We start from the raw sequence: 12,394 nt of genomic DNA, 5'->3' as shown, positions 1-12,394 counted from the left end.
GTGTGTGTGTGTGTGTGTGTGTGTGTGTGTGTGTGTGTGTGTGTGTGTGTGTGTGTGTGAACGGCAATGGCCATTTTAACTTCCCAGTTTCCAGCAACTGAATGCAACTCGAGAACTTGATTGGCGGAAAATAGAAAGGAAACTTATTTTTATATGGATTTTTGTATGGTGCATAGAGAGGATAGCTGGTTTAACCCTTGCATTGCTGGTCCCTGCGAAGCGACTCCATGAGAACATTTTCTATACGGTGCACTCTATTAAGATGCAACATGTATTGTAAATGTAGGTTTCTATAATCTAACTATTGTCTTTCCACTAAGTTTGCCAGGATCAGAAATCCCCTCTTATTCTCTGTGCCAATGTCAAAGCCGACATCATTTCCTGAATCTAATTCACATTTTACAATTGAGCAGCGTGACATCTGTTGCCCACCGCGCTAATTACTGTAGGTGAAGGTTCCGAGTTTAAGCCAATGGGAGATGGAGAAAGACACTGGAGCTCCTCCCAGCTCCCACACAACAGCATTATTAGCTGATTTACATTAGGTAGAGGAGCCAGAACAGGTGCTTTACCTGCGGTGTAGGGTATAGCATAACATGGGTGTGTGGACCTGACTGGGTCATGTAAAACTTACGGCTGGCGGGCGTTGGACACGGCTCACACGGCTTGTTCCAGGCCTTGCCGATGTTGTAGGAGCAGCAGCACATCTTCTTGGTCATGTTTGCGGACAGCTCATTCTCACACGTGTTGTTGTAGTTGCGGTAGCACACGCTCTTCCTCATATCTGCAAAGCAACAACCGGAATGAGCAGGGGCCTCACAGCCAACCAATCAGAACCCTGTGTCCTGCAAAGCGCGCAGTCCCCACTAACTCTGTGTGGAACTTTCAGAAATAAAGCATTCTGATTGGCCTTGTCTATTGTCATGAATACACTGAACCCGCCTCCCCAGTCTGCCGGCAAAACAGCTCTTGGAATGTTCCATTCCATCCAAATTCATGAGGGAATTTTGTTCAAATATCAATGCCACTATATTTTATTTTAATGCAGACTTTGATTTATATTGAGATAATATGGCTAGATAACCCCAACTCTCATGTGGAAATAGGGTGAAATGAGACATCACTAACCCTATTAATGTGATGAACCGATTTATATTGCAATTAATGGACATAAACATACTTCACGGTAAAATGATCCTGGGCATGACTATACAAATCCAGCCACCTAAACATTTTCTTCTTGAAGCATCATTTGTGCTCTAGGACATAGGTTTGTATATGTTAGGAAGCAATATCTAAGGTTTGGAAAGCTTTGTACACATGAAGAAGAGACCTGTGAGGTTTAGAAAGCTCTGTACATAGGAACAAGAGAGATGTGAGGTTTAGAAAGCTCTGGACACTATAATTTAATCTATGAATGTCTCTCATATTGGTCCCCTAAAGGGTATCACTACTACTCCAGGACCAATATAGATACTAGTGTTGTGAACTTGAGCAGAGGTGCGCAAAGTTTTGACCCTGCGACCCCCTGCCTGCTCACCTCCCAGCTCGTGCCCCCATTCCTGCTCGGCTCCAGCGTCAAATGACATCGCAGGGTCTTGTGACGGCACATTTCCATGGCAACGCGACATCACGTGACCCCGCAGCGTCCTTTGGCGCTGGGTTACCATTTCGACGCGTCGCTGAAAACCAGGTAGGAGAAGCTGCAGAGGCCTCACGTGGTCCCACGGCATTTACTTTAAATGCTTGGGGGAGAGCGCAGGACCTCTGTAGCCGCCGCGCCCCCCCTAGAAAATCTCCCACTCTCCCTGGGGGTCACGCCTCCCACTTTGTGCACGCCTGAACTAGAGTATAAACTCTAGGAGGAAATATTTTAAGCCCATTCCTGAAAATAACTATGCAGCAGTGTATGATGATGCAGAGTATCTCTACATCTTCACCAATGCCTCCTTGACTTTTAGCTCAATCCACCCCCATTGGGTCTGCAGAGATAAGGATGGAGGAGAGAGAAGAGCTCTTTACCTATGCATGGTCCTGCTCAGCAAAGAGTGTGAGTTTCAGAGCTTGGGAGTGGTAAGATAAGAAGGTGTGAGAGCAGTAGAGACAAACGGAGAAGAGAGAAGACATCCCTGAGCAGAATATGCCCATACATACCCATACAGTTGTTCCCTCCGTTGACTTGCATATACTCCGGTGGGCAAACACAGGTGTAGTTCCCAAGGGTATTGTAGCAAGTTCCAGGGCCACAGATGCCAATGTGTGCAGAACACTCATCAATATCTGAAAATAAGTGATATGGATTTTTGTTATATGCAATGGAAGCACCATGGTACCACTACTTTTCTATTGGGAAACTTAAACCTTCCACTTAAAATAGGATCTATACTTTGCGCTAAATGTAGCTTAAACTGACAGAGGTGTAATTGAAAAGTATTATGCACAGATATATATACCTTATACTAGCGATGTATGCTGTTTGAAACCAGGAATGCGGGAGCAGTTTAAAGGGTCAGTCCCACCTAGGACCAAAGTGAGCTAATGCCAGTCACATGCTATTTAAGGTAAATGTAGTGATTTGTGCCTTTAAAAAAATCAGACAAGTATAAGTATTTAAAAATATTTTCATAAACTGTTTCTCCAATATGCAAATGATTTGCTGGGTTTTTACAATCTTTAGCTAATCATTTTTGTGATGAGACTGTTTGACAGTCTTCTAGTCTACAGGTAAACTATGATGGTACCATTAGCCAAACACATACACATAAGCAGCTGATATGTATGAATTCATGTTTCATATAATACAAATAAGTAAGATTGTGTATTTAAGTTTGGCTGAACATTTATAGTGATACCTCTTACACAGATAAGTTGTTGACTTTAATCCAAACTTCAAGTGACAATAGGCGCTTCAACGCTGGATCCCTTAGGTGTATGAATATAAGCAATGAGTGGATAAACAGGACTGGACAAGTGGGTACATGAATTAGTGAAATGTAGTAAAGTCCCCAGTTGGACCAATAATCCCTGAAGGGTAAGAAATGTGGCTTGAAAAACCCAATCAAACCCTTGTTGGGATGGATCCTGGACTCACCATGCATGTGAAGAGAAATACTCACAAGTACCCCTTGTTCCAAAGTCCTGAATGGCGAGCAGCCTGGTGTGAAGATGTTGGTCTTGGAAGAACAAAAAAAGAAAATACTGGCGCACAGCCAAGAGTGGGTCCCAAACAAAGTTGAATTAAAAAATATTCTTTATTGATCCATCTAAAAAGGTGGAGGTAAACACCCTCCTACGCGTTTCGTGTTCAAAAACACTTTATCAAGGATCAAGTGTTTTTGAACACGAACCGCGTAGGAGGGTGTTTACCTCCACCTTTTTAGATGGATCAATAAAAAATATTTTTTAATTCAACTTTGTTTGGGACCCACTCCTGGCTGTGCGCCGGTATTTTCTTTTTTTTTCTTCTTCCAAGTTGTTGACTTTGTAATGTTTTTGGCCAGCTAGGTGTAACTGCCCCTGTAACAGGATAATCCCTCCTTGAACTAAAGTGTACTAATAGCTGTGACATGTGTAAGGGGTCAGTCGCTCCTAGGACCAAAGCGCACTAAAGGTAGTGACATGTTTAAGGGTTAGTCCCTCCTAGGGCCAAAATGTACTAAAGGCAGTGACATGTTTAAAGGGTTACATCTGGATGATTGAGTTTTTTTTTTTAACCTAAATCTGATATCTATAAGTATTTTGCACTGTTTTTGTAAAGTTTGTAAACGTGTTGAGCTGAGATTTGGGAGGGGTATGATTTTGTGTTCAACAAGAGTTTGCACTGGCAAAGCTCTATGATAAATAACAATTTAGAGGCCTCTAAGAAAGACAAATTGTATTTAATTTCCAGAGAAACAAAAGCAGCCAAACATTTACTATCAGCACAACTACATTATTTGAAGGAAGCCAATTAGATTGTTAAAGACATGGAAGCAGGCAAGCCCATCTGACAGCAAAAGGGTTAAGCAACTTCAGTAGCAAGGTTACCTTCGCAGATGCGGGTTTCTTCGTTCAGGTAGTAACCCGCTGGGCACTCGCACTGGAAGCTGCCGAAGGTATTCACACAGTTTCCACCCTGGCAGAGACCTGGCAGCTCCTGGCACTCGTCAATATCTAGAATAAAAGAACAGACGTTTAAGGTGCGATCAGTGACAAAAAAGGGACACAGCAGTCAGTCGGCAAAGGGGATAAAGGTGCCCTGTGCCATTATAGCTGCAGCTCACTAATGACAGCACAATGTACACACACACACACACACACACACACACAGACACAGACACACATTAACACACATTAAGATACTCTTACACATACAGACACATTAACACACTCAACATATTAACCCAATGATACACACACATATTAACACACAGATACACATTAACATACTAATCTACATACAGACAATGATAAATGAACACACTAGTATACAAACATCACCACATCACCACATCACACGTGTACACACATGATTACATTTGGTGCCCACAGATTTGGATACACTGATTCACATACATTAACACACTTATGTTAACACTGATACACACACAGAAACACTGATGAACACACTGATGAACATATACACACCGATACTCACACATTAACACACTGTATACAGGTGTTCCTGCTTCCCTTGGTAAAAAGGTTGCTATGCTAACCCTCCATGGGACCATTATTACCCTTCAGCTGTGAGAGGACTGCTACACATTGCATTCTGGCAGGTTAAAGGTTAAATAAGCTTGTCAGCACCGTACTTACCTTCCAGGATGACCGTTATAGGGTTGGGTCTGAATCCCTCTCCTCCTGGGCATAAAGTCTTGTATTCAGCTGCAATACAATACAGAAAAAAACACCTTTCAGGCCAATAACATTTCCTAGTATTCTCAATACCTTGAGTAATGTCACCAAGTTTTGGGGGATAGCAGCACAGTACCACTGCTTTTTATTACACTTCCCTAATATTCATTGCTGGTTATTTCTCATTTTCTCCTTAATAGCAAGAAAATCGGACAAGAATATGTATTTTAAAATAACATTTCCATGGTAAACAAGAGCTTTGCGCTATCATCCTGCAGATATTAGTCAAACGGATAAACATAATTAGCTAATATGCTTACATTCAGATGAAAAGCGAAACATATTAATTAAAATAATAATAAGTAAATAAGTAAAATGGTTACTTGTGCAGAATGCATCAAAGATACCGTTATCACCTTGAACATACATATAGTGTGAGTCCCCCATTTCGCCATTTGGCACTTGCAGACATACATGAGCACATATTGGGGTGCATTGGTCTCTGAAAAGGTGGTATGTCCCCAAATATCTTTAGTTTTTAGCATTTATGCCAGTAGTATTTTTGTTGTTGTTTCATCTCTGTGCACTGGAGTCTCTATGCTGCTTTTTGACTTACTAGAGTTGGCGGGAGGGCAGAATTCGCACGGGTTGCCCCAGGCGCGGCCCAGAGAGCAGCAGCAGGATGCCCGCGTGACGCCCACTCCGATCTCGGCGCTGCAGGAGATGCGCTCGTCCCCTCGCGTCTGAGTTTCCAGGAAGCAATTTCCAACGCGCGTGTCTAGTCCATAAAAGAAGGTGGCATTACTTAAAGATTCAACTGAGCAACACGTATGGAAGTTGCAATGCAGTGAAGATACAACACTGTGTTCCACTTTCTCTATTCTTTTTACCAGTTTGTTTTTTGATTCCTTGAGTGAGACACTTACCAACGCAACCCACTCCAGTAGGGTTCAGCTCGAAGTCTGGGGGGCAGTTGCACAAGTAGCTGCCTGGGGTATTCACGCACAAGCCGTTGATACAGTTCACTGGGTCAGCGCACTCATTCACATCTGAGAGGGCAGAGACACAGTTGAGCAACTCCTATTAAACGCCTACAGGGCACACAGTAGGCTACAGAGCATTAGGATAAACGTACACCACATATGGTTGGTCACATAATGCAAAACTACTGGTTATGGCCCCAATCAATATGATGTGAAGCTGCCTTCCCAGTGATGGAGAAGAGATCATCTCCAATCAAATGCATGGGACTATATTCTCTAGCCAATGACACAGCTCCACAGTAAGTGGAATACGGGCCTGTTAGAATTCTTATTTTAATTATTGCTCCCGGAATACAATCTGAATTAAACGTTGGTGTGCCATTAGGGCTCATATTATATTAAGTGGGTGGTTTCAATAATACACACCTTCTGACGCCTGCAAACACCTTAACGCTCATTCAAGTGAAAGGGCCGACAAGCTGTCTTGTGAAATAACTCCTCTTAGTTAACAGGGGCTTCTTACGTTCATCATAAACACACTTTCACTGCATTAACTAATTTCGTCAACAGCCTTGTGAAAATGCGGACAAATTTCCCGAACAATACCAGAAAATCTGCATATTCACGGCTTACATTACTGTGCAGTGTAAGAGTTTCTTTATACACAATCTGCAAATGTGTAAAACTAACCAATCAAAGTTGTGGGCGTACTAAGGGGGAGGATTGGGAAGGGGGGGGAGGGAAAGGGAAGGAATCCCTCGCTACAGCTCAAATATACCAATTGGTAGATAGGCGCTACAATCAGGGGCAAAATTGGATCACGAACAAAGGAGAAAAAGATCCCCTTAATCACAGTTGTGTGCAGATATTTCTCTGCTCCTTATGCACCAGAGGTTACTTTCATTTGCATCATGTATATATTTGTTAAGATTTAAGGTGTGTTTATAGTTCAATTGTGTGTATAAATAAGTGAATATAAATCATTTTGAGGTGTTTGCTGTGTGCCTGGTTATGTATCCCTGGGTACACACCAGTGCAGTTCCCTCCGCTCCTGTCTAGCTCATAACCATCATCACAGACGCAGCGGAACATCCCGGGCAGGTTCTGGCAGCTCCCGAAGACGCAGATGTTTTGGAAGGTGCACTCGTCGATGTCTGCAGGAGGAAGACAGGTTTATATTACATAGCTACATCAATGGGCTTACAATGAGTAACCCAAGAAGGTTGCATCTATCATCTGTATGTAATGATCTATCTATCTTTACACACCTACATATTCATAAAAGGTACACATGTATATGTGTGTTTATGTAAGCAAATTACAGTACGCCTATATAAATGTGTGTATCTATATATATATATATATATATATATATATATATATATATATATATATGTGTAGAGGTATCAGTACCGTGTTAGTCGAGCTTCAATAATCATTCATGTTCATTGTAACATCGCCGGAAGAAGAGATCAGTGTATCTCGAAAGCTCGCACAAATAAAAGCATTTCGTTAGCCACAGAACGGTATCATCTGTTTATTTTATATATATATATATATATATACAGGCATACCCCGCATTAACGTACGCAATGGGACCGGAGCATGTATGTAAAGCGAAAATGTACTTAAAGTGAAGCACTGCCTTTTCCCCACTTATCGATGCATGTACTGTACTGCAATCGTCATATATGTGCATAACTGATATAAATAACGCATTTGTAACGGGCTCTATAGTCTCCCCGCTTGCGCACAACTTCAGTACAGGTAGGGAGTCGGTATTGCTATTCAGGACGTGCTGACAGGCGCATGCGTGAGCTGCCGTTTGCCTATTGAGCGAGATGTACTTACTCGCGAGTGTACTTAAAGTGAGTGTCCTTAAACCGGGGTATGTATATATATATATATATATATATATATATATATATATATATATATATATATATTGGAGAAGAGGAGTATATATATCTATATATATATATCTATATAGTGCAGAATAAATGAGTTCTTCAGTATTAGGTGATACCTTTTTTATTGGACTAACAATTTATGTCATAGGACAATCTTTCGAGAGTTCTCCTCTCTTCTTCAGGTCAAGCAATACTGATATACAAAGGATTCAATCGCAACTGGACTAACACGGCTATTTTCTGCTTTATATCCATATATGTGTGTGTGTGTGTGTGTGTGTGTGTGTAATATGTATGTGTGTGTGTGTGTGTGTGTGTGTGTAATATGTGTGTGTGTGTGTGTGTGTGTGTGTGTGTGTGTGTGTGTGTGTGTGTGTGTGTGTGTGTGTGTGTAATATGTACATTTGTCAAATTGATCCCACCTCTAACACCATCACAGTCACCCCAATACACCCCAAAAGTATCAACTGAAGACCAAAGAGGAGGGATGTGAGTTTTGAGCCACAATCTACTAAATAGAATAATTGTGGCATTAGTGCCTCAGAATGCATAGAGCTCCCTGATCTTCTTGGATCCTAATCTACAGCTTGGTTCAATCATGCGCCGGTGTCACCTTTGCTGGGGATGAATTTCTCACCTTGACAAGCCTTGCTGTCTTCAGTGGGGGTGAAGCCCATCTCACACTCGCAGCGGTATCCTCCCGGTGCGTTCAGGCAATGCCCATTATCACACAGGTTCCCATTGTCAGCACACTCGTCAACATCTGCAAGAAGTAATGAGAACATAAGCCAGGGGATAGGCGTTATTCATTAAACTGCAATAGTGCCGGTCGGGGGAATACCCCACAGAAACGTCCATTGACTTGAATGGGAGTTTCCATGCAGTAGTGCCCAATTTGCACTATGGCACTTTAATGAAAAACGCTCTAAGTTTCTGTTCCTAGATATTTGTTATCTATAAATCAAATGTCACCGTATAAAGGGATAAAATACAAGTGATATTCACTTAACTTTATGGGGTGTGGGGCAGGGTAGAGATTCTGACAGCTAAACATGGGAAACGTATGTATAGGTACTGAGTCCAGCAGAGCACTAGTTAACATGTAGCAAGCTGAGTTAATTAGAGCAGGTCACTGCTTTATCATTAGGGCTATAAAAAGGACAGCATAGCTCACTATGGGCAGCCCTGCTACTGAAGGTCCTGTCTGAACAAGGGAGACACGCTGGAGCTCTGTAGGGAGAGAACCCTGAATCAAGGTCTGTTTATATTGGAACTCTTGCTCTTGTGCATACTGGATTTGAACTGCCCTTGCTGGGAAAAGGGCAAAACCCTTATCAAGGATTGATGTTTTGTTAACCATTTATATGCTGAAGATAAGCTCTATTTTGTTCCACCTTTTTTTAGGCTAAATAAAAAGCCTACATTCAGACCGACCCATGTGTCGTTGCATTGTTCCTGCAACAGGGTAATATTCTTAACCTGTGATACAGATATCGTGTTTCTAGGGAATAGAAACCCCTTTGGAAGCAGATATGTTTACACAGTGAGAAATGGGAAGTGGGATGCAATAGTTCAAAATTCAGTGCCAGCTGCTTGTAACCTTATGGCAGTCACTTTGGGCCAGATTTAGTAAGGGTTACTAAGACTTAGAGTACCATTTAACTCAAAGGCTTAAATCCATTTAGTTTATTCTGTCTTAAGATAACTTCAGGCTTTGCACCATTTAGTAAATATGGCTCTCTAAATCTCTGTGCATCAGGCATCTAGCTACAAAAGAGAACAAAAAAACCCGTGTACAAGCTCCAGGTGGTTCGGCTGGAGATGCATTTAAAGCCATTCTAATGAATATAATATAAGGTGCTGACACCGGAAAATAGGGAAGAAAGGGTTAAGCAGTACTGTGTGATAACGGATGAATGGGGGTAACAGGAGGGGAACAAAATAGGGACAAAGTAGTGTGAAATATATTCACGTAGTCCCCATAGCCCCGGCAAGCCCGGTGTGGAGTAACCTTTACTCACGATGAAACACAATCCTGATCCCCCTCCTTCAAGCTGCTTCCCTGACGCTGCCAGAAGCGTCTCCTATAAGGCCTCCGGTGGTGTAGCAGGATCCTCTCAGACGGCAGCAAAACAAAGCAAGGAGCAGATGAACAACCGCTCCGAAAAAAAGGTAAGGCGCTCACCAGCAAAAGAGGGTAAAAATCAACTTTATTAGACTACATAAAAAACAAAGAAACAAACAGTGCTAACTACTCTCCCACGCGTTGAGAAAGCGCCACAGTGGGCGTGAAACGCATGGGAGAGTAGTTAGCACTGTTTGTTTCTTTGTTTTTTATGTAGTCTAATAAAGTTGATTTTTACCCTCTTTTGCTGGTGAGCGCCTTACCTTTTTTTCGGAGCGGTTGTTCATCTGATCCTTACCTTATCTAGCTACAATAGACTGCAAGGTCTTTGTACTGTACCTGTGAAATTCTAATACAGCCAGCATTCTTATGCTTGTAACTTCCATGCAGCCTCCATCATTACAAGCAGTCATACCTGAGCAGGAGAAGCCATCCCCGTTGAATCCCTCACTGCATGTGCAGCGGTACGAGCCAGGGGTGTTGACGCAGTTGGCGTTCACATTGCAGTTATGTTCTTCGGTGGAGCATTCATCGAGGTCTACAAAACAAAGGCATTTGGTAAGGAAATAGGTGAATTACTGCATCAGTATCTTTAAGAACACTGAGTCTGGTGTGGCTCAGTGGCTAAAGTGTTGCTCTAAAAATACACAAGATTGTGGGGTTTGACTACAGTCTCATCCACTCACACTCGCTGTCCTCATCATACCCTCTTGTAATTGGGTAAATAATAAAATGGTTGTTCATGCCTTTGGAAGTTGCTAAGCAGACCAAAGAATCACAACTGTCCTGCTAAAATTCCACCCCAAAAGTGGCTGCATTGATGACCATAAATCGCTTCTGCCTACACATGCCGGAGATGTTGATGTTGTTGTACAGTGCCTGTGGTCATCACCCAGAGAAAAGCCATTCCACACAGTTGGGATCTCATAACTCTTTAGACGGGGTTATAGGGCACTGGGATAAGCAGTTAAAGCTTCAGGAAAATCCAAGTCTTTTGCAAAGTGGAAATAGATTTAGCCAGTTACAAGTTTGAAATGATACTCTGTGCTACTTTATATTGTCTTGTGTTTGCGTCTCAAGTTCCACTTACCGACACATTTCAGTCCATCTCCAACCCAGCCGGTTCGGCACTTGCATTTAAAGCTCCCGGGTACGTTGATGCAGGAGGCGTGCATGTCACAGTTGTGAGCTCCTATTTCACACTCGTCAACATCTGTGGCAAAGAAGCATAAGGATTAATTTATATAAGTGTTGAGATTTCTTAAAGGAATGGGATTTTTAGGGGATTATAGCAATAAATCAGAAATACAACTAGTTTTTTTGCATGCACCAAAATGAAAGTGCAATAGTTGCAGTTTTTATTCAGGTATAGGAATCTTCACTGATCCCTCAGAGACCTATAATGATATGCTGGACTCACACTGCTATGGAATCCTAGGAAACTCTGTGATATTCTTAGTTACGACAGGATATGTTGAGATACATGCGGGAACAATGTCAGGCGCTACATCTATAGTTGTGTAATAACTCTTGAGAAGAACTCCTCACAGTACATTCTCCTGCAGGGTATAGGAGGGAATGGAGATGTTTGTTGGCGTAGCTTTGCTCATACCTGTGCAGCCAGTGGTTCCTTTCTTCACAAAGTATCCAAGCTGGCAGTGACAGATGAATGAGCCTTTTGTGTTCTCACAGTCACCGTGCAGACAGATGTTGGGGTTCAGGTCGCACTCATTCACATCTGAAAGGAAGGAAGCATGGCAGGTGGAAATAGTTGGAACAGCAGTCTCTGGAATGTGTAAAAATAACACTCTGCCCAGGTAAGAGGCACTTTCTTTTGCAGTGGATCTCAACAAGGGTGCCCCACGTCAGGTGACTCACAAAAATGTATAGGGCAAGACAGAATTTAGAAAGTTATACAAAAAGGTAGCTTTAAAAGAAAAAAAAGAAGAAATGGAAGCATTCCTTTCAAATTTACAGTAAAACAACAACGACAAAATGAAGCCAATAAGATCTCTTTCAGCACTGGATGTTGTCTTTTGGCAGAGGACTGCTTAGTACCCTTGTGTCAGAGTGTCCTTTGTGTAAAGGAGTCTGGAATTTGCACTCTGTGAAACGCTGTGTAAAAGAGTTGGTGAGATGGTTTGCATTGGGTTGGAGTTCAACTGTCTATGTGCTTATATTCTAAAGCTCTGCACAAGGCAAGTTTGAAGAAATATTCATCCAAATTGTGTCATTTTCATCCTCCATCAGAAAATCAAGGTGTTTGCGCCAACTTTTGCTCCATGTATGTCAGCTTGCGATTTGGTGAGTGTCAATTGGAGGAGTTAAGGAGAAGTTATAGGGAGCGGTTACATGTAGCAATGAGAGTATTATATTGAGCGGTTATATGGAGCAATAGGAGGAGTTAGGGAGAAATTATTATTAAGCAATAGGTGTACATGACGTACGAATTATGAGATGTATAAAATTCTGCGCGTCAATTTTTTATCCTGTGTTAAGTCTGAAATGGTGTGAGCTTTTCGTGCTAACAAATTGCGTCA

At 42.0% G+C, this 12,394-nt stretch overlaps 1 protein-coding gene across 1 annotated transcript in view; it reads right to left on the bottom strand.

Annotated features, from left to right (window-relative positions):
• The window catches only part of FBN3 (fibrillin 3), a 181,428-nt gene that overhangs the window by 37,970 nt on the left and 131,064 nt on the right, over nt 1–12,394 (bottom strand). The window contains exons 31-41 of the mRNA XM_075611661.1: nt 11,467–11,592; nt 10,945–11,067; nt 10,270–10,392; nt 8,367–8,492; nt 6,851–6,973; nt 5,763–5,885; nt 5,453–5,614; nt 4,798–4,866; nt 4,027–4,152; nt 2,155–2,280; nt 635–784 (exon numbers count right to left, since the gene is read on the bottom strand). Of these exons, the coding sequence (XP_075467776.1) occupies nt 635–784; nt 2,155–2,280; nt 4,027–4,152; nt 4,798–4,866; nt 5,453–5,614; nt 5,763–5,885; nt 6,851–6,973; nt 8,367–8,492; nt 10,270–10,392; nt 10,945–11,067; nt 11,467–11,592 (1,377 nt within the window). The remainder of the gene's footprint in view (nt 1–634; nt 785–2,154; nt 2,281–4,026; nt 4,153–4,797; nt 4,867–5,452; nt 5,615–5,762; nt 5,886–6,850; nt 6,974–8,366; nt 8,493–10,269; nt 10,393–10,944; nt 11,068–11,466; nt 11,593–12,394) is intronic.

This window comes from Ascaphus truei, chromosome 8, assembly GCF_040206685.1.
Source record: "Ascaphus truei isolate aAscTru1 chromosome 8, aAscTru1.hap1, whole genome shotgun sequence".
Classification (NCBI taxonomy): Eukaryota; Metazoa; Chordata; class Amphibia; order Anura; family Ascaphidae; genus Ascaphus; species Ascaphus truei.
This window is presented reverse-complemented; position numbering and strand designations above follow the sequence as displayed.